The sequence below is a fragment of the Vulpes lagopus genome, chromosome 4 (genome assembly GCF_018345385.1).
Source record: "Vulpes lagopus strain Blue_001 chromosome 4, ASM1834538v1, whole genome shotgun sequence".
In the NCBI taxonomy this organism is placed as follows: Eukaryota; Metazoa; Chordata; class Mammalia; order Carnivora; family Canidae; genus Vulpes; species Vulpes lagopus.
The window spans coordinates 111,430,234-111,452,302 of NC_054827.1; the positions used below are offsets into that span (position 1 = coordinate 111,430,234).

General features: G+C 46.2%; 1 protein-coding gene across 4 annotated transcripts in view; it reads right to left on the reverse strand.

Moving 5' to 3' along the window:
• Nucleotides 1-22,069, reverse strand: part of NTRK3 (neurotrophic receptor tyrosine kinase 3) — a 382,091-nt gene that overhangs the window by 93,711 nt on the left and 266,311 nt on the right. Inside the window, exons 13-14 of one of the 4 annotated variants that reach the window (XM_041751781.1) lie at nt 10,303-10,437; nt 8,385-8,820 (exon numbers count right to left, since the gene is read on the reverse strand). The exons of the other annotated variants lie outside the window; for them this stretch is intronic. Of the exons in view, the coding sequence (XP_041607715.1) occupies nt 8,702-8,820; nt 10,303-10,437 (254 nt within the window). The 3' untranslated portion in view covers nt 8,385-8,701. Of the gene's footprint in view, nt 1-8,384; nt 8,821-10,302; nt 10,438-22,069 lie in introns of those variants that run through there. 4 annotated transcript variants of the gene reach the window in all.

Below are 22,069 nucleotides of genomic sequence, written 5' to 3' on the forward strand. Positions count from 1 at the left end.
CTTACCATTTTCTTCTGAGATACCACAGTGAAGATTTCCTGCTCTTCACAAGAGTACCTACCCATCAGCCCTCAAAATCATATCTGCCTCTATGCCAAGCAGAGGGCAGAAGCAGGGACTGAGCCTATAGTTGGGCAAAGGTGTTAGGGTGTGGTTGTTCATCTTATATCAAGGTCAGTGGTTGATTAACGTCCTGCTTTGTTCTACTAAAAAAATAAACAAATACCTCTGACCACACCAGAACCCCAGTGTGTGTGTGTGTGTGTGTGTGTGTAAATCTATTGATAGGCATTAAGTGAAGAGCATTCTGTGTTCAATTAGATTTAAAGCAGGACTTCTCAGAGCCTTTAATATCCTAATGTGTATCGTGAATGTAAAAGAGAACCTGATCCTGATAACATCATTTATGTAATAACTGGAGTAAGAGGAATAGGTTTCTCTGCAAGTTCAGGACTCAAATTAAGAGAGAGTCATATTGCAGACACTGAAGCTTTGCCCAGAAACCTGGTCAATTCATGTGAGACTATGGCTGGTCAAGTGGTTGACCCACTAAAACTACAACGATGGCTAAAAATGCCATCCCGAAAATGCACCGTGGGGTTACTCTGGTCTTCTTAACAACCAGGTTGGCCTTTATCCATCAGGGGCGCTAGTGGCAGTTGCCTATTATGGGAGCAGAGATGCCAAACTGACAGCCATCAAGATGGAAGGATTCCATGAGTCATGCAAACATGGGCTCAGAATTTAAATTCTCCCAGGAAGGACATTCTCAGAATGTATTCTATATTTGTGATGCCTCCTCTGCTCCCCACTGACTGTGGGAAAGAACAGACTCAAGTTCTCACTGGCCAGCTCCGCATCTGGCTCCCTCTGAAGTGAAAGGCTTCGGTCCAGAGCTGTGGCCCTCAGACAAGAGCAGCCAGAGTCACGGATCCTGGCTGTGCCCTCTTGGCCAGACTGAGGCTCATGACAGAAATCGCTGTGAGATTTCCCCCTTGGGCTGTCTTGTGAGTTTTCTCTCAGAACTAACAGCAAGAGAAGGCCAACACTTTGATGTCCATAGAACACAGAGACTGTACTCTTCAGCCTGCCTTCTGGCACCTTCTTTCTCCCTGAGACTGTCTGAAGGAGGGCCTGGGAGCAACACCTACATTTGGTGCATGGGACACAGACCTTAGGACTTGCACTTCTTGAGCCCGGCAGCGACAGGGCAGCTCTTGGGGACTACTGGTCCAGCCGGTGCTGATAAAGACTGAGAAGGACAGAACTCTTGTCAGTCCAGCGGTCTCCTGGGTGAGGGAGCCCCCACACCCTCTTTCCCTGAGAAGTCCATTTGGGAGTCAGCATAGCATGACCTTTGGCCAAAGGCTGTTGCAAGCCTTACAGAGGTAAGAACACTGCATTGAAGCCACATCACAGGGGCCAAAACAGGCCAAAAGTAGAGGGAGCTTCAGAGCGGCGCTTCACGGCTCTATAAAGGAAGCATTTCCAGGCCATATTTGACAGCAATGAAATCACTTTGCCGGGACAGGTCCCTGCCCTTCTCACTGCAGAATGAGCTTGGGGATAAAGGAGGAAAGGCTGTGTCTTTTTTAAGGGAAGCAGGCCAATTGCTGCAGTGGGGTCCCCAACGGCAGAACCAGGCTTCATGTTGCTGCCGTGGTAATAGCTCGTGGGCAGCAGGAGCTGAGGGGAAGAGAGAGCCATGAAGACAAGCTGGTTGTCACTATTAGCCACCAAGGCCTCCGGCGTTACTTACCAGAGTCAGGCTTGGCGGGAGTGTTATCTGAGCTGACGTGGCCCTGCCCTCCCAAACTTTGATGAAGCCACAAACCAGAAAGCACGATCCTGGAAGTCATACCTTTGGCAGGCTGGCTCCTTGGTCTTCGAACCCTCTCCATTGCCGAGTGGGGAGTGTTGACCATCCCTCCAAACCCTCAGTAATCACAGGATACTGCTCTGACGGGACGCGCGAGGATGGGGGTATGGCTCAGCATCTCTGCCTCTCAGAAAAGCCAAGCTCCCGTGTTGCTGTGATGCCATGTGCTCCCTCTCCACCCTTAGCCAAATCAAAGTCAGATTCCTCTACATCAGAGAGGCCTCCGGCAGCCACTGCTTGCAGAGGGCTGTGGGAAAAACCATGACCCTGGAAGCCCAGAGCTGTGCAGGAAGTTTGTGTGTCTCCTGTTTCCTCAGCTTGGGAAGTGTCATCAAAGCCCTCAGCCAGGACCTCTCTACAGCTCTGGCTCTTCTCTGAGAATTTGGTAATCATGCTTCTCCCCTTTATCCCAGATAGTTGCAGATTCTCTCCCAAAGTGGGCCCACATGGACTGGGTCTTGCCTGGGGCTGGAGGCCTTTGACACAGAATCAGGACCAGCAGAATCCTCTACTCCCTGCAGGATCTGTGCTTTTCAGAGATCCTCTACCTGCTTGTTCTGCTTTCAGGGGAGCCAGCAAGGTCTTGTCCAAGGCCAGGCCAATACTTCCTCCTTCTCCTCTGTTCTCACTGTCCCCCACCCTGGAGCACACAGAACACTTGAACCACAGACTCCCAGCCCCCTGCAAGCCCAGCATGGTGGGGAAAGATCTAGCCCTCTGAGGCATGCACCCTGGTATCTTGTGACAGGAGGGGAAGTGTCCTGGCAGCCAGGGCCAAAGCTACAAAGAGGCCATAGACCTCCTCTCCATGCAGAAACCTCCCTGAGCAAGTGGAGGAGATTTCACTTTATGCAAGTGTCACCCACCGAAAGGAGGAGCTGGGATTAAAATCCTACCCAAATGGATCTTAGAATCCTGATGGAATTCTTGAATCACTCCCCCAAAACTCAGATGGGGGACCCCTCTCACCAGCACATCTCTTTCAATTCATTTTTGGGTTCAGGTAGGGTTAAACAAGGCATCCTACTTAGCTCAGAGAGCGACACTGTCAGGCCCAGGTGAGGGTTTTCGGGAAGGTGGGAAGTGCAGGGATGGTCATGGGATTTCTAATGGCAAAGCGCAAGATCAGAACCACTCAAGGCAACTGGAGTCTGCAGCAGCTTTGCCCACATCAACCCCACGGAAGAGGGGGTCGTGAAGGGTGCCACGGAGCTGGGAGATGGCAGGGCGTGAGCCCCAGGTCTCCTGGACAATCTGCAAACCAGGCTCCCATCCACTCCAGGGCTCCTCACTGCCCTATCACCACCTCCACTGTCACATTCAAGAGTTTCCCTCTGTTCCTGTCCTTCCCAGAGGAGCCCCAGAGCAGCCAGCATCATCGCCAGCCCCCACCTCCTCGGTCCCCCTCTCCTCATTTCTCTCTCCCTTCTAGAACTACTGTGACAGCAATGCAGGAGTCTAGCCAGAGCTCAGAGTCCCTGAACACTGAAGGGCGAAGGCCCTCTGCCCAATCCATGTGAGGCACGGCTCAGAAAGCTGCACAGCCACAAAGCCCTCCTGCACTGCTGTCCCTGCTCCTGTCCTGTCTCTGTGGCATTGAACCCACTCCTGCCCTGCACTGCTGTGTCTGAGATACAGCGGCCTCTGCTCATGCCTGGGCTTGACCTGCAGGATCTGGGCCCTGCCAGGAGAGGCGTCCCAGCCCAATCACACCTGTGGCTGGGTGGTGGAGGTGAGGACACAGCTGCTGGAAGCCTGGCTGCAGAAGGAATTCCCACACAGGAGGGGAAGAGCCAGGGTGGCCGAGAGGCCAGCTTCTTGGTTTCCACACTGCACATACTTAGCATCTGTTCCTTTGCTGGGTGAGAAGCACATGGCTGAGCTTCGACACACCGGGAGGTCTTTCAGATGGGACAAAAAGTTCGAATGGGGGCGAGTCAGGTAAGGATCTTCCTTCCTTCCACCACCTTCCTGTCTGAAGCTGCTCACACCTGCCCGAGACCTGGGCAGCCTCACCCACCTGAGGATCAGGCGTCTCCCCCAACAAGCCCTCCCCAACATCAAGCCCTCCCACCATTGTCTGCTTGGCAATCTCACTGACTTCAAGCTGGGAATTCATCTTAGACCTAAGACCAACCACACCTTCGGGAGTGTGGGGTCACAAAATGCTAGAATGAGTGAAGAAAAAAAAACTGTAGACATTCTTTTCTGGGGAGTCTTTAAAAAGCACCCTGCTTGGGGCACCTGGGTGGCTCAGTGGTTGAGCATCTGCCTCTGACTCAGGGTAAGATCCCGGGGTCCTGGGATCGAGTCCCACATTGGGCTCCCTGCATGGAGCCTGCTTCTCCCTCTGCCTGTGTTTCTGCCTCTCTGTCGGTCTCTCATGAATAAATAAATCAAATCTTGAAAAATAAAAATGCACCCTGTCTGAGGAGTGCATCTAGCCTCAAAGAGCCCCCAAGAGACTTATTCAGTGTGGGAGGGGTAGGGGAAGACTGTGGCTGTGCAGCCCCCAGGACTGCAGCCTTTCAGAAGCAGAAGCCTGACTGCTCCATGTGGCAGCAGAGCAGCCCGGGAGGAACACTGTAATCAGGGACCCCTCCTGCCAGCCCTGCTTCTGATTGTCACAAGCTGTGAAAACCGGGGCCAGCCACTGATCTTTCAGGGTCTCAGCTTCCTTCTGGGTAAAATGTGCTTGGCTTTGAGCAGATCTGTCTAAGTGACCTAGTGATCGCTGTTAACGTACTGCAGGCAGGGCCCATTCTTCGGCGCTTGGTAACCAGTCTGGGATCTGGCCGTGTAACCCTCGTCAAAGCCTCCAGTCCTCTCCGGAGCATGTCCCTGGAAGGTCCTACCTCTGTCTTCTCCTTTCACAGAGTGAGTTTCCCGCTCTCCAGGCTCCCAAGAATAGGGTTCACTCAGAACCAGTCGTCCCCAATGTCCCCCTCTAGAATTGAGATCCAGAGAGGCACCTGGCAAGAGCACCAGATTCATGGCCTGCATCAGCTGTGGATCTGAGCTGCAGGACCACAGTGCAAGCTGGAGTCCCGGAAAACCACTGGGAAGTCCTGTGGGTGAGATTCCAAACTCAGGAGGTCTTGCTGGTGCCCCGAGCCGCCCTGCGCGAAGCCAGGCCCGCCGGCATCCTTCTGGGTGGAGTCTGCTCTTTGGGCCTGCCCCCTCTGGCTCTAATGGGCCCAGAGGCTCTAACACTGGGATAAATGCCTGGCACTTTAGGGTCTGGCAGGAAACATGGAAAACAGAGTCCTGGACACTAAACCCTGTTCAGCCGGTCCTTGATCCGCCTGACAACTCCCTGTGCTTCCCTGCCCTCTGCCAATGTCTCCTCTGCTGCACTTCAGACTTGCTCAGCTCTCCCTAGATCTCACTTCACAGACAAAATAGAAGCCACTGCACAAGCTCTAGTCCCCTTCCTTGCCCCCAAACCCCCATGCCCCCATCTTTCCTGTTGCCTCTTCCTATGTTGGAATAGCACACCCTTCCCAGGGCTGGTGTGGGGCCCTTGCTCTGAGCTGGGTGCTCATCTCCCCTCCTCCCCTGCATCGGAGGTTTCATGCATTGGAATATAACAAAGCTCAAATCTCTTACCTAAAAATGAAGGTTCTCCCCATGGTTCCAAAGGGCACTCCAATTCCAGCCCCGGAACCAGAGAAAATAGGAGAATGGAGAGCTGGGGTAATGCCCTATCCAGGCCACTCTAGAGAAGAGGAACTTCCATTTGGGGTGAGGTTGTGAGGGAGGGGGGCTCAAACTCAATTTAAATAAGAGATTAAGTCAATGAAGGTCAGGAAAAAAAGCACCACCCTAGCCTGACCACTTCCCTGTTGAACTCCCACTTTGAGCTCACCCACCTTGCTCTGTTACCTAAGTAAGCCAAGTTCTCACAAAGCCTGTGGAGGCCCAGTGAAAGGTCCAGTTCAACCCAGGAAATCTTCCTCACTCTTCCTCTGCCCTTGACTCCTGCTCCAGATAGCCTGTGTACAGAGTCCCCTCCACCTCAAAGGAAGATGTTCTAAGTTAGAGGCATGGCAACCCTTCCAGCTGTGTCAGGGCCGGGAATCCAGGGCAGATGGCCACACCCAGCTCACTTATGCCTCATCTCTCAGTAGGACCCTACAACTGCCTACCACTCTGGGCAGCCCACAGGAGACCCCGGGGGAGAGTCTGGTCCACCGGAGTGTGTGTATGTGGGTGTGTGGATGGGGCGCCCCTGAGTGATCAGCTTATAAGCTGAGTGATTAGCTTATAAGCCCATAGCCCCGTCTTCCTCTGGGCAAGGTCATGGTCTCAAGATCCAGGGAAAGAATGAAACCGCTCCATCTGAGGGAGAGTCCTAGTGACTTGCTGGGGCAAGAATCCTTCAGTTCTACTCCCAAACCTCTTACATATCAGCTCTGAAGAAAGGATCATTGTAAGCCTCGGCTGCTGACAACAGGAGAGTCCCTGAGTCACCAAGGAGGTGAGGGTCTCAGTGGCCTGAGTGGTGTCTGGATGAGTCAGGTTTGAATCTTGCTTCTGCCTCGTGTGCTGTGTGACCCTGGGTGAACCATTCAGCCTCTCTGTGCCTCTGACTCTTCCTCAACAGAATGAGGAAAACACTTCGCTAGATGGATTTGACCTAACTGGAGGAGTCTCAATGAAAGCAACCAATGCAACAGATTGTAAACACTTTTGCAAACAAGGATTGAACTAAGAAACGTCTTTAAAAGAGGATCAGTAAAAATGGGGAGGGGAGGCAGAGGAGAAATGTGGGAATTTCTGTATCTTCAATATTCTTTGCAAAATTGCCAAATAAGAGGTCTGATGCAGTCATTTCATTAGAAAATAAAGTGTTTATTAAGAAACTATACACTGAACACTCCTATAAGTCTCTGTGGAAATACAACGCCCCATTGTCATAGCACAAGGTGAGAAAATGACAGAATAAAAGATGCTGGGATGGATGGAGCCTGGCAGGCTGGAAATGAGGTAATGATTTACAATAATTAAAAAACATCATCCTCAAGCTTACTCCTTAAAGCCACACTCGGGAGGAGGCCCCGACCCAAAGGGTCAGCAGGACACAATGGGGACAGCCTGACACGAAGCAATGGGGAGCAGGATGGCAGGAAGTTGGCAGGGGCTAGAAACACACACAGCTCGAGGCCCTGGAGAAAAACTGAACCCCCAGTGTCTGGGAGGTCATCCCAGATACGGGCCAAGACCTTGGAAAGCTTCGTGATTTTAAATCCCAGGGAGGCACCTGCAGAATCAGAATGGGAACTTAGCACAAAGAACACCATCCACAGGACCCAGGAAGGAAACGTTCAGTGGGAAGTTTGATTCCCATGTCAATTTGCCGAAGCCAGAGAAACTACTATCTCTTGCTGTGTGTCACCACCCCAAACCTAGTGGGTCTGTCCTAAGAGCTCCCCATGGGAGACCCTCTGCTTCATGCTCTCCATCATCAAGGGACAGCTCTTACAATGGAGGTAACACAAGTGGGAGTGGCTGGGCCCAGCCCGAAGTCCACTTGGCCGACAGGGCAGCAAATATGGGAGAGGTTCGGGCCCTACGGCTGTGCCTTTCCTATCGAAGCAGGGCAAAGCCATCTCCTTGTCTCTCCCCCGTGGATCAAGCTGAAAATGGGAGGAATAAACCCCCTATTTGGGAGAGGGTGGCCATGGAGTAAGGCATGAGTCAAAGCAAGCAAAGTAAACACATATATTGACCAGAGAACAGGATGACACTTCCACTGGTGCCATGAGAGGGGCTGGAGGAGGCCATTTTTCCTTCTCTTCCCCTTCAGCTCATCTTGGCCTTGAAATGGTGATTCCATTGGGTTCCAAAAGTTCTCAGAGTCAAGAGTAAATGAAAGTGGGGGTAGAGAGCCAATCCTGGGGCCAGGGACTAGCAGGAAGGGTCTTGGCCCCTGACTCCCTGGGTCCCTTGTGGTCCTAGGAGGACGGCCAATTCACGGGCAAGACCTCCTGTAGCAAAAGCTCGTCAGGACTGCAGATGTAGGGGCCAAGGAGTTTTGTAATACCACACTCACTGTGAGCCATTCCAGAGAAGAGGAAGGAAGGGGGAAAAATGTGTCCCAAAAAAGTATGGTTTTCTCCACCAAAAAAAAAAAAAAAAAATTATATATATATAGATAGATAGATAGATACACAAATGTATCTATCTATCTATATAAATATATATATATTTATATATAAAATGATTGGTTTCCATTCTTTCCTCTGAGACCTAATCTTGTGCCAACACTTGGGCCTGGCTCCCCCTCTCTCACCACGTGGTCTCCACCTCTGCTTAGCCGCTCTTCCCCACTGGAGGTTGCAGGGCGATGAGATCGCTAAATGGATATAGCCTGATATCCTAGGGAGAGCCAGGGACACCCCACACTTCCAAGCAGGGTTAGCGAGGCCGGAGCACGGCTGGACTTCGTCAGGCTTTCTCGTGGTGGTTGGGTTGTTTTTGTAAAGCAAGAGAATGGCTAGAGTGTGTTTAAAAGATGGTTCTTGGTGCACAGGTTTTTAATTCTCTTTATTGGCTCTAAAGATGGTGGCAGGAGCTGCCTTGGAGGCCAGGGGGTAAAAGGAGCACAGTGATGTCTGAGGGGAAGGACAACCCTGCCGGTGACGGATGGGGGAGGACCCCCGTCTTGGTGGTGTTAAAGGGTGCAGGGGGCACCGGTGGCTCATGCAGTTTCTACTTAGCATCCCCGGATCCAAAGAGAACAGCGCCTAGAGCTTCCCACCTCTCAGAGGGCCCAGCCTACCAAGGTGACATCAAAACAGGGAGTCTTAAAAGGAGTTTTTAAAAGCCATGACGTCCTTTGCTGAAATAAACACTGACATCCTCAACATAGATGCCATGGTTAAGAGGCTTGGAATGTCCGGGAAGGCTTATTGGATTCAACATAATTTCTCTGAAACCTATAAAAAACAAAAACAAAAAAACAGAAAAACAGAAAAAAGCAAAATAAAGTAAAAACCAAAACCCCCAAAGAAGACCAAAACTAAGAGGGGAAACAGAGAGGGAGCTTGAAGGGGGGGGTGGGGAGGGGAAGGGTTAGAGATATGGATACATATATATATTGGAAACTGCCAAATGAATTGTCAGCAAAAGGGAAGGACAGGAGGAGGGGATTAACTTAAAACCAAGCATGGTCAGAGAAACTGGAAACACTCCATTTTGCTGCAGCCTCCACTGAACCGAGAGGAAGGGAAATGAACAAACTATGTGGGGCTTGGCCTTGGGTTGTCACGGAGGAGCAGGAGCAGCTTCATCTACTGGGGAGGATCCCCTGAGGATGAGCGGACAGGTAGATGGGAAAGGGGCATCACCACTACGGTCACTGACGGGGCAGAGAGGTGGAAGGGAACGCTTCCTCGGGACTTGCATTGTTAAGGGTCACTTCTAATCCTAGGAGCTGGAATCCTATAGACTACCACCCCTGGGGGCAGGGGCGCTATTCTTCCAAGCCTGCCAGCTCTTTCTTGTTGACTTTTTGTTTTCATTTCACCAGCTCCATGGCAAGTTTAGGAAATAACAGCTGCTCTTTTGGCCTTATCATAGAGGGGATGGCAATGTTCTGGAGGAATGACACTGGTAGCTCCTGTCTGGCTACATGGCCATGGCCTGAATGAATCAGGATGTCCAGAGTGTCCAGAGACGTGGGTGTTCCTGATCAAACCTCTAGTTGGAGGTTTCTCAATCAACCCCAGATTTTTAAGAGTGTCTGTAAAATAATGTCTGTATAGTGTGTATGTTTGTTGATGTGTGTGTGTGCGGACAAGACAGGAGCAAGCCTATCTTCTCATGAAAGCCACGTGCAGGCATGTGAAGGTCACAATGGATGGATGTGAGCTGGATGTTGGAGCTACGATGGGAAGAGACTGAGTTGATTGCATTGAGACTCTCCCTCCTCATTCCCAGATGACATGATGTTCAAAATACAGTTGAGTAATCTGGGCATTGGGAGCTCTCTGATCTAGAGGGAGCGGGGTCAGGTTTGAGAGGACGGAGGGAAACTTCCTTGTCTATGACATCATGTTCAGCTTCAGGATAAGATGTGGTGTTAGCCCAGGATGAGGGCTCTCTTGGTTCTGAGGTGAAAGGGGTGCAGGCCACTGGTCTGGGCGGCCTGCCTAGAGGTGTGTGACTTCACTGTTTCTCTCTGGGCTACAGTCCCTCTCTTGCTTCTCCCACACCCGTTACCTTGGCCCTATGACATGTCCTCCCTGGAAGACTCCTCTGACCTATGGGATTTTAGTAGCAATCCCACACTGGGCACCTAGTCATCCCCCAGTCCTCTGGGACATATGGAGACCCCATGAGGTCTTAGTACTCTTCAGCAAAATCATTTGGGGGAGGGGTCTGTACTGAATACAAAGACGTCAAAGGAGGTAACTCACCATGTGACCTTGGGTAAGACACTTCCCCACTCTGGACCTCAGGTTCCTCATATATATAGTGAGTTGATGAGACTAGATGATCTCTATTATCCTTCAAGTTTAATATCCCATGATTGTCTAGGTTTGAAAAGACCCCTGGCAGAAGAGGCAGACATGGGGGAGTTAATGGTCAGTATTGAGCCCCAAGTGCAACAACAGGGGACGTCGTTTTCACGTGCACAATGCCAGAAACGGAAGCCCAGGTGTTCCCTACTCCTGCTTTACCTGTAGGGCCACCTGGTTTATTTTATGCATAAGATCTAGACACGCTGTCCTCGGAGTATCACACAGCGGCATTAACAAACTGTAACCAGGGAGTCAGGAAAGACTTGTCATCATCATGAACTCTGTCCAACCCTTCCCTAGCATGTTTGCCTCCCATCTCCCTTCTTGGGCCACAGCACCCTGACCCTGTGCCCATCGCTGCTAGTCTGCATGCCATTCCCAGGGCCAGAAGGATGATTCTTATCACTTGGGTGATGACCCTGCAGGTCCCAAGACCTTCTTTCTGGCCTCTTCTCTCCCTCAGAAAAAAATTCAGCTAATCTCCAAGAGGAAAACAACTTGATAAGAGGGGATGAGGAGGGGATGGGGAGGGGGGCGGTGATAGTTTTGAGTTTGGTCCCTTAAAATATTTCTTGCCTTCGTTAGGGCATAAACAGTTGGAACCAAGGCTGTTGGTTCACTAGACCCAAGGACTAAAAATCCTACAAAAAGTGTATCATTACAGCTTGAGAGTGAAGTCTCCTTTGGAGGCCATGCAGCATCATGGGCCCTGGAAGGCTCCATGTCGGATCCATTAAAGGCAGGGGCCAAGCCTGCCTAAGGCTCTGCCAAGGTCCCTGAAGCTGCCTCCGTGAACATGAGCCTTTTCCCATATTAGCCGGGATCTGAAGTTTGTTTTCTCTGGAACTCTTTCCCAGGTGGAGCCTTTCCAAGATTCTAAGTGCTGAATCCTGATAGCATAGGAGGCACTGCTCCAAGATCCTCCATTCCCCCCCCCTTATTGCTCAGAACAACCCTGGAACAGGAAGGAAAAGGCATCTGCTTGGGGGAGGGCAGGGGAGACCAGGACCACCATGGACACTGACCCAGGAAAGGCAAAGATGGGTGGAAGGAAGACTGAGGAGGGGCAAGCCCACTCCAAAGAAGGCTTCGCCCACCACACCCCAAGACCTCTATGTCTAACCTCTTCCTCCATCTGGTGACAGCTCTCCCAAAGCCATGCAGCATAGAGTTCGCTGCAGGTCCTCTGTGACTCAGAACAGAGCCTGGTCTGCAGGGACTGTCTAGGTATAGTTTCCTGAGCAGTAAGCCAGAGACTGGAATCATTTTGGGAAGTGAGGGTTGCTGGGAAGGAAGGCTGGAGAAGAAGGGGCACTGAGCACCCACAGGACTGGGTAAAAGCACTGGAGCCTAATCCCACTGGGCTGAAAGCAGGTTCAACCTTCAAAAGCAAGGCCTTCAAGATTCATTGGAGTAGAAAAGGCTCAGCTCTGATGGCGTGCAGCACAAAAGGGGGCTAGACCGTCAGCCTTGCAGATCCCAATCACCCACCCCTCTCTGGGGTCTCAGCTCAGCTCCACTGCATGCTCTGGCCTTGCGAGTCTAGCGCCTCCAGCTTTCCAGCATCCACGGGGGAGAACGTGCCTGCATCTCCTGCCTACACACTCCTCATGCAGCTTCAGATTCTCAAGGCTTCCCATTCTGTCCCTGCTTCCTCCTTTTGTTATCTGACATGATAATTTTATTACCTAACTCCATAAAGTGGTTTAGGTTATGGCCTTGATAAAAGGCCCAATACCAAATGGAGCTCTATTGGATTATTTTCCAACATTTCCTCTTCAAATGTATTCGTTTGTCATCTTCAAGTTGCTACATCACACTAGTGCTTAGCACTTACACGGTATCGGCTGTGAGAAAAGCACTTTAGACTCAGGAGTAGGTTGAAATACACAGGAGTCCTGGTGCTGAGGTCAGGGGTGCCTGAACAGGGACCCAGCAACACAGGGTAATTCAGATCCTTGTCCAGGAAGTAAGAGTAGGAGGGGCCATCAGGACAGATGTGAGGGTGAGGAGCCCACTCTGCACCCCACCCCAGCCAGGGGGGGCATTCTATCCACAGTCTCCCCAGCTTTCCCGAAGGGGAAGAAGAGGTGAGATGTTTTGAACTACGCTGTAGGAAGGCACAGACTAAAGAAGGGATCCCCCAACCAATGTCCCGCTGTAATAGTCCTACCATCAGAGGCATCGCTGAGGCCCCTGGAATTCCAGGATCAACACGTATGGTAGGGATAGTACCAGGCACTGCCTACAGCTAATCCAGTATCCCCCAGTATCTTTAAAAAACTTCTATTATTAACCCTATTTTAAATATGGAGAAACTAAGGTCCTATAATATATTTTAAAACACAAACCAAGCAGCCTGGCTGGCTCAGCATTTTAGTGCTGCCTTCAGCCCAGGCCGTGATCCTAGAGATCCAGGATCGAGTCCCACATCAGGCTCCCTGCACGGAGCCTGCTTCTCCCTCTGCCTTTGTCTCTGCCTCTCTCTGGGCTCTCTGTGTCTCTCATGAATAAATAAATAAAATCTTAAAAAACAAATAAATACAAATAAAACACAAACAAACCAACCAAGTTCACTTCGTGGCAGAGTCTGATTTTGAACCAAGCTCTTCATAACCCCAAAGTCCTTAGAATTAACTAATTTGCAATATGGCTTCCCTTTGTTGAAAATCTATATCAAGAACAAGAGGCTGACATGGAAGTCAAGGCAGCAGTCAGTGGTGGGGACACTGTCCAGGGCAAGTGGGGCTTTATATACAGCTCCCTCTATAAGGCCCGATAGAGGGCTAGAATGCTCTTTCCTCATTCACAGCTTCCCTAGCAAGGAAGATGAGCATGCCCATGCCTGCTTTTGCCCCCCTTCAGCAAGTGCTTGGTCTAACCTTTCTCTAGGCTGCTTCATTTTCTGCCCTGCCACACCCATCACTCTTACAGTAACACTTTGCGTGCATTGGGACCTTCCAAGAAAGGAAACCCAAACTCCATCTACACATTGACTCCTTCATTTTGATGATACTTTTGGGAGTTCAGCTTAGGAAGGATGAAAAGGAAGCCTGATGAAAGAGAGATGCTAATGAGTTTGGAGAGAAGAGCAATTATCCAGAATATAGTCACACCCACAGCAAGAGGATGAAATATTTGAGAATACCCCTGGGAAGCCAAGGATGGTGCAGGTAAGAACTCTCCCCAGCACCCTCCTCTAGACCACTACATGAACAAGAAGGGTCAAAAAAGAGTGTATTATGGTAAAGAAAATCTCCCTCACAGATAGACATATCTTGCTTCATGTCCTGCTTGTGTGGTGGCCTCTCCAAGGTCATGGAGAGAAGGTGACCAAGGAGGCCTAGCGATCCCTGGAGGATAGGACAATGGTTACTTTGTTCTCTACTTTGCCTCCTAATGTGGCTACTCTGTTGTTTCTATCTAATTTCTTTCTTCTCCTGCCATTTGATTCAGTAGAAGGCTGGTGGCAATGACCCAGGTAGGTGACACTAAAATGTGTAGTCTTGCTGGGCATGACTTAGCTTGCTTAAAAGTCTCTTAAAAATTGCTTAAATTTCTCATAGCTCTTCTTTTATTCTGAGGTTGCAAACCTAACCTATAGGCCATATGTGGCTCTAGGATGTGTCTTTTTTCAGCACAATTTCTTTTTAAAATTTTTTACTTAGTTGCCAACATTTAAAACTTGAGAGATTTCACATTTAAAGTTTCTGTATTTGTAGCTTCCCTTGAAAATCTAAGAGTTCTGGCAATGCTGGGCCAGCTATTTCTGCATAGTGCAAATCAGCTAGAGCAACATGGTGGCCACTCAATTTAGACAGGGCATGTGTTCTCCACTTCACCATATACTCTACCACTCCCTATTATCCTCTACCTGACCCCTCCACTTGTTTACAACACCTGCATGGTTTGCCTTAGCATCTGAGCTTAAAACTTTGCAATAAGCATAAAGCTAGCACTAGGTTATGGCTATGCATTAAAGAACTGGAGAATGCCATCTCAGCAAGCCTCACTGTCGGTCCCCATAATGACCAAACCTAGGCTCCTTCTGGTCACAGTGAACAATTATAAAGAAGGGGCTGAAAACCTACATCCAAGGGACAAACCTATCTCAGAAAGTAGAGTTCGTTCCAGAACTGAATCTCATGGTAAGAGGGCATAGTGTTTCAAAATAACAGTCCCAATGACAAAACATGCTGAAGACCACTTACAAGGCTGCTGTTGGGAGACAAGGCAGCACTGTATTCTCAGCTGGCTGTGTGTTCCCGGTGCTTAAATGTACAAGGCACTTGACCAAAGGTTGTCAGGAGCCAGCTAGCAGGTCTCTTCATATACTATGTTCATGGGACATGATCTGACTCAATTATCCCCACATCCTTATATTGACAAACATGCTTACAAAGGGTTCTGAGGGGTACTGAAATGTTCTTAGAATTGAAATGTCCCTGCTGTATGCTTCCTGGCTAAGAGTGTGGAACTTGTTCCCCAACTTCAGTATGCAGTACCTCTTCTTGTAAAGTTGACTTAATACAACTTGCAAAATAAATGATGGGACTGCCCTGGCCCATGTGCCAAGTCTGGTTCCAGCTGTGTGCAGATACTGAGGGAAGGGGCTGAAACTAGATGTACCCCAAATGTGTTTTGGCCAATAGAATCATATCCATGGGAAGTCAGAATGGGAAGGCATCCACACCTAGGTGACATGAGAGGGCACAGAACACTGAGATCCTCAGACAATGCAAAAGGCTGGTCCTCAAAGGAATCTTGAAGGCTCTTAGGACTCTTCCCTGACTGACATGCAACTCTTGCACTCAGAAGTAAAGAATGTGCCTGGGGGCTCTACCCTTGGCATTACAAAGATTGTCCCAACAATTGGTAGATCTTGGCTGAAAGGAGGGGGAACTTTAGTCCCAGAGAGAGAGAGAGAGAGAGAGAGAGAGAGAGAGAAATTCCTTCCACTCTGGGATATGGATGAAGTTACCTCTTAAAATGAAAATATTCCATAAGCCATGGAGTAAGATTAGTCGCATATTCACCATTCTCAAAATTAACTACATAAAGGACAATTTGTGACACCAGAACATCTCTTCTTATTTAACTGAGAAGAGAAGGAGCCTTATGTATTAAAAAACTTTATCTTGGGGTGCCTGGGTGCTCAGTGGTTGAGCATCTGCCTTCGGCTCAGGGTGTGATCCCAGCGTCCTTGGATTGAGTCCCGTATCAGGCTCCCCACAGGGAGCTTGCTTTTCCCTCTGCCTGTGTCTCTGCCTCTCTCTCTGTCTTTCTCATAATTAAATAAATAAATTCTTTTAAAAAAATAATAAAAAAATAAAGACCTTTATCTTCATCCCCCACCCACTCACTCTCTGAATTTCAAAATATATATGAGTATATATTTGTATTTTCCCATTTAAGCATAATTTCCCTTTTCTGGATTCTTTTTATTCTTTTCAAATATTTGAAATGTCTGAAAATACCCAAATAGTTGGGGGAATAGAAAAACAATGTGCCCACTACCCAGTATTAACAACTTAGAATATTCTCATATCTTTTTCCCAAATTTTGAGAGAAATAATACATTATAGCTATGGTTGAGAACCCAAATGAGTCTGGCCATGATCCTGTTCCTGTTTTTATCCCAAACCAGAGTTAATCACTTCCTGATTAACTTCCTTTCTAATCACTTAGAAATGATTATTATTTCTAAGCATCTTTGAATAATTTTGCTACATAGGTATATAACAATAAACAAATTATAGTATTGTTTTGCCTAAACAAGGGATGTTTTCTAGATTTAACCATGTTGAACCATGTTGATCCAATGCAGCTCTCATTCATTAATTTTAACTGATGTAATCCACCATGTGAATATACTGCAAATTATTTATCTGTCCTACCAACTGAAAATTGTTTCCATTTTGTCAATATTTTTTAAAAGCTGCAATAAATATTACACAAGTCTCTTTATGTGCATGTGGGAGAGTTTCTCTAGAGCAGCAGTTGGCAAACGTTTCCTACATTGGGACACACGAATACTTTAGGCGTTATACAAATCATCAAATCTTTGTTGCTACTACTAAATTCTGCCATTTAGTCTGAAAGCAGCCATAGCACATAAATAAATGACCGTGTTCCAGTAATATTTATTTATAAAAATAGATGGGAGCCACATTTGGTCCTTGGTCCACAGGCCACCACTTGCTGACTTCTACTCTAGAGGTTTGTTACTCCAAGTGTGGCTGGGAGTTTGGTAAAAAATAGAAAATCTCAGATCCCACTGAATCAACATCTGCATTTTAACAAGCTCTTCAGGTGGTTTGTGTGCAAAAAAATGTTTGAAAAGAATAGCTTTAGAAGGTATCCTTGTTATTTTGTGCATATAAATCCTTCAGTGTGTTCTTCAGTGTTTCCCCAAAGTTATGTTACTAATTCATGTATCTAAATTACTAAATGGGTGAACTTCTTGCCCTGCATCCCCACATCTGACATTATTTGATGTCATCATTATTTGATGTGTGGTAGATATTATCTCCTTGCACTTTAAAGGTGCTTCATTTCCCTGATCACTACTGAGGCTGTGCATCATCTCAGCTGGAGTTTCCTGATCTGTGAATTGTCTGTTTGTATCTTCATCACTGTGTGTATTATATGTGTGCATATGTGTGTGTATATATAACATGTGTATATATAGATATGTAATGTATATATCTACATATAACAGGCTGCTGGTCTTTTTTATTTATTCTGTATGCAAATTCTTTGTTGGATACATGGGTTGAAATTATGTTCTCCTAGTCTACGGTTTGTCTTTCAACTGAGTAGATGGCATCTTATAGAGACATATTTTTAAATTCATGTAGTCAAATGCATTAATCTTTCCCTTTATGATATTTATAATCTATATCTTAAGATTCTCCACCCTCAAAGTCAAATGATATTCTCCTTTTCCTTTAAAAGTACATTTAAAAATCTACTCTAGGGAAAAATTGCAAATAATTGATGTAGGCATTCCTCACTGAAGGAGGTGAAGCTTAACTCCACTCTGAGAATGTGCTTTGCTTATCAGTTTCCATTCAAAGCAAATAGCAGAGGGTAAATGTAACTTTACAGGGGAGAATCCTAGCAAACACTGTCTCAGCCAGGTGATCAAGGTGAGCATCATCAGTGATGCCATATGATAAGCATATACTTTGGATGTGATGTGATGAGAATGGCACTTGCCTCTATAGTCTTCCCTCCTAAAACCCATGACCCCAGTTGATAAGCCCAAATTAGAAGACATTCTGCATAAAATCTGACCAGTCCTGTTCAAAACTATGAAGGTAATTAAGGACACGGAAAGTCTGAGAAACTGTCATGGATCAGAAGCAGCAAAGAAAACATGATAACTAAATGTAATGTGGTGTCCTGGATGAGATCCTAGAATTGAAAAAGGACATCTGGGAAGAAAAACAATAAATCAGAATAAAATACTGAGTTTAGTTAATAGCAATGTACTGATGCTGGTTTCTTAGTTCTGACAAATGTATCATGGCAATACAGGATCATTACAATAGGATGATTACAATTTATGGAGCTGGGGGATAATCAACAACTTTATTATATTGGTTCTTCCTATTCATGCTCCACTTACTATTTTTCTTCTATATTATTAATAATGTTTTGGTTTTCCCATAAAATCTTGCATATCTGAGATTTATACTTTTTTAAAGCTTCACTTTTTTGGTTTTATTCCATTTTTGATATTATAAATATGATTTGTTTTCAATTAAATTTTCTGATGGCATTTAGGGAATATATTGATTTTTGTTTATTGATCTTGTATTTGGAATTTTGCTGAATTCTCTAGGAAGTTTTATAGTTCTTTGATGTTCTCTATAGGGTGATTGTATCATTCATGATTAGGACAGTCATCTATCTAATTCTTAAATTTATTTTCTTGTCTTGTTGCATTGGCTAAGATCACCAGAATAGGTTTGAATAAAAGTCATGATAACAGGCATGCTTATCATTATTTTTTTTTCTCACATGCCTCATGCTTTCAATTATAGTTTATTTTGAGTAGGAATTTTTTTCCTTTTCTTTTTTTTTCCTTTTCCACTCATTATTTTTTAATGTTGTTGTTGTTGTTGTTTACTGCTGCCTCTACCTGGATTCTTACAACATCAATTTTGAACTAATCCTATGATGATGGTTTGGGGCCCCTACATGGTAGTACTAAGGATACAGCAGAACAGTCTGCAGCTAGTTGGGTGGCTAAATTTAGTTCATCACCTCAAAGGCTGCATCTTTATCGTTTCTCCCTGACTTCCTTAGGCTCAGAGATTCCTATTTCCTGTACTCCCAAATAGAGAATGACAACATTATTTTTTTCAGATTCTTTTCATCAGTGTAAAAGTTTGTTCCCAGCCCATAACTTCAAGCAGTGAATCTAATCCTCTAATAATCTGGAGCAAACATAGTTTTGCAGATCCCTGCAGAGCTAAATTCTCATCCCTACTTTTTGCCTCGACTTGAAGCCAGAATGAGAATGGCTGTAGCTCTGCTCATCATTTTTTATTTTTGTACTCTTTCTGGTCCACCAGGTTATTTATCTTGTTGGTGGGTGGAAGGGGAGGGTTGGTTATGTCTTTTTATGCTTTTCTGTCATTGTTTATGTTTGGAGTAATGGAGGGACACTAAAGCATGAACTTATTACACCATCTTAACCAGAGCCCAATTATTTTTCTTTCTTTCTACATTAGAACACATATTTTCCTTGTTTCCAAAAGCTAACCGTTTAAGTGATGCCTTCAATCCTGTTTCCAACTAACTTCTTTTTTAAATTTTTTTTCCAACTAACTTCTTTAATATTTCTTATCTCTAGAATCTTTCCTCTCTCCTGTACTATTCCTTTCCGCAGAGATCTGTATATGGTCACCTCTATCATTTGGTATGTGCACATGTAACAAACCCAGACTCACACTCACAGACTCACAGCCTAAATGGTGGGGCAATGCTCTCCACTTTACCATAGCATTTGCTATCACTCCATATCCTTAGTTCCTTTAGGCACCAACATTTTGCATAATTGGATTCTAAATATAATCCCCACTGTCAGATCACTCATGCTTAATTCTCCATAATCTTAAATTTTATTCCCTCCAGATAAACTACTCTCTTGAAGGTTACCAATGATTACTCCACAATGAGATTTTCTCAATTCCTCTTTACCTTGATCAATCCACACATGTGGCACCTTGACCACCTCATAACCCCTATGACATTTATAATACTGGGACATTCTACTCATCTTCCCACTTTTCTGCTTTCTTTTTTCTGTTGGCTTCTCTTCCTCCTCCAGTGGTTTCTCCATCCTCTAATCCCAGACTACTCAAAGTATGTTTTTTTTTTAAGATTTTATTTATTTATTCGAGAGGGGGGGGGCAGAGACACAGGCAGAGGGAGAAACAGGCTCCATGCAGAGAGCTCCATGTGGGACTCGATCCTGGGTCTCCAGGATCACGCTGAAAGTGGTGCTAAACCACTGAGGCACCTGGACTGCCCTCAAAGTATGGTTCTTAGACCAGCAATAGCATCACCTGAGAGCTTGCTAGAAATGAAGAATCTCAGGCTCTATTCCAAACCTACTGAGTCAAAATAATCTGCACTTAACCCCTCTGCTATGTTGAAATCCAAGCAGGATGCATGTGCAAAAGCTCTCCCTATTTTCCCACCTGACAGACCAGGATTTTAGAGAATAGAAAAACTTGTTTTTTAGAACCGTGTGACATGACTCGTGTATGTGTGTGAATCTGTATAACAATATGCCACATTATTTTGAGGTTCTACAATAGTATCTTGGCATTTGCAAGGCATTTCTTCTTCCAAAAACTTTAAATAATGATTATGTTAGCCTCAAAATATCTCTGTGAGGTAAGGAAAGAAATAAAAATTGTTATCTTAGCATCAGTACCTCCTACCCCTGACCTGACTATGTGGCCCTCCCAGAACTAAAGTCTTCAAGTCTTTCTGGTGCTGCAAGGTGCCTGACTCTCCTCAGGGTCATGACCATATTGTTTGGGATTCAATGAGAAAAAGGCAAGTGTCAGAGTCTAGCAGAAAATGTAATCAACAAAGTCCAAATCCCTGGGTGGTATCAATTTTAAGAAGATTATCTTAGAGCAGGGTAAGGCTAATAGGATCAGAGAGCTGATGCATTATAAATTTATAGCCCTAACAATTAAATAATATAAACTTATTAGATGCTTTTCTGGCTCTGATTTCCTATGATTAGTGATGATGAAGAAGATACTGAAGATGCTGGGAGGAGAAAATGAAAAGGAGACAGAGAAGGGTCCAACCATTCATCTGTACAGAGCAATATTTCCTAAACTTTTTTGGGCCCTCTTTAATTTCTTTAATGAAAGCATGAATATTCACAAGACATATAAAAAAGACTCATTTTGGGCAGTGGAGGTGTCACAATCTCCCTAACGACCCAAATTAACAGTGGCAGACATATGTTATACAGGTCACAAAGTATCAGCATTCTGCAATGACAGGCACTGTGGCCAATACCAGCAAATAGACTCAAACCTCCGCTTCTGTTGTGCTCCAAATCTCTAAATGGCTGACCCATGCTGAGGGTCACCTATGCTCATGGGCGACTATGTTCAGAACTGGAAAAAGGGAATACCAGGATGAGTAAGACATAATTATTGTCATAGATTAGAAGCTTAAAATTTAATCCAGAGCCAAGAATGTGAGGGATACACCTTCCTAAGATTACCTAGCAATAATTTTCCAAATATCTGAGTATCAATCTTCTGGGAGCCAAAGGAAAAAAAAGGAGAGGAGTAGTTTACAGTCTACTAGACTCCTAGAACAAATGCTTATATATGGGATGTACTCCAGTGAGTGTCAAGAGAGACGTACCTACTCAGAGCAGTGGGGAGTTCAATGGAGGAGTGATCACATACAAGGGGAAAGAGGAGGTGGTACACATGGTTCCTAGGCAGAAATACATGAGGTGAGGGGAGGCTAGGGCATTCCAAATGGTGGGAGCAGCTTGGGCAAGTGGGGAATCCTTGTAAGTTTACTTGTGCCCCTCCCAAAAATATCCTTAGCACTTCAGCATGTGGCCTTATTTGTAAAAAGGGTCTTTGTAGATGATCAAGATAAGATGGGTTCATGAGGGCAGGCCCTAATATGATAAAATGGAAAATCTGGATAGACACACACATACATACACACACACAACACCATGTGAACAAGAAGGCAGAGATTGGGGTAACATGTCTACAAGGAATGCCTGAGAGAGCTAGTAAAGTACTTGAAGCCAGGAAAGAAGCATGAAACAGATCCTTTTCTAGTGTCTTCAGAGGGAGCATGGCTCTGCTCTATCACCCTGGCCTTGGATTTTTGGCCTGTGAGACAACAAACGTTGTTTTGAGCTATCCAGTTCATGGAATTGTGTTATGTAAGCCCTAGCAAACTAAGACAGGGATGTCTTTCCATAAAAGCAAAGAGTATGATTCAGCTAGAACATAAAACACGAGTAAGGGAGAAAATAGGAAGAAGCTCAGTAGGGGCAGTATAGGGTACAACCTGTAACATTACAAAAATGGGACTTCACCAAGTCAAGTGACAGTAGTGGAAGTGTGCAGTGGAGAGAAGGGAG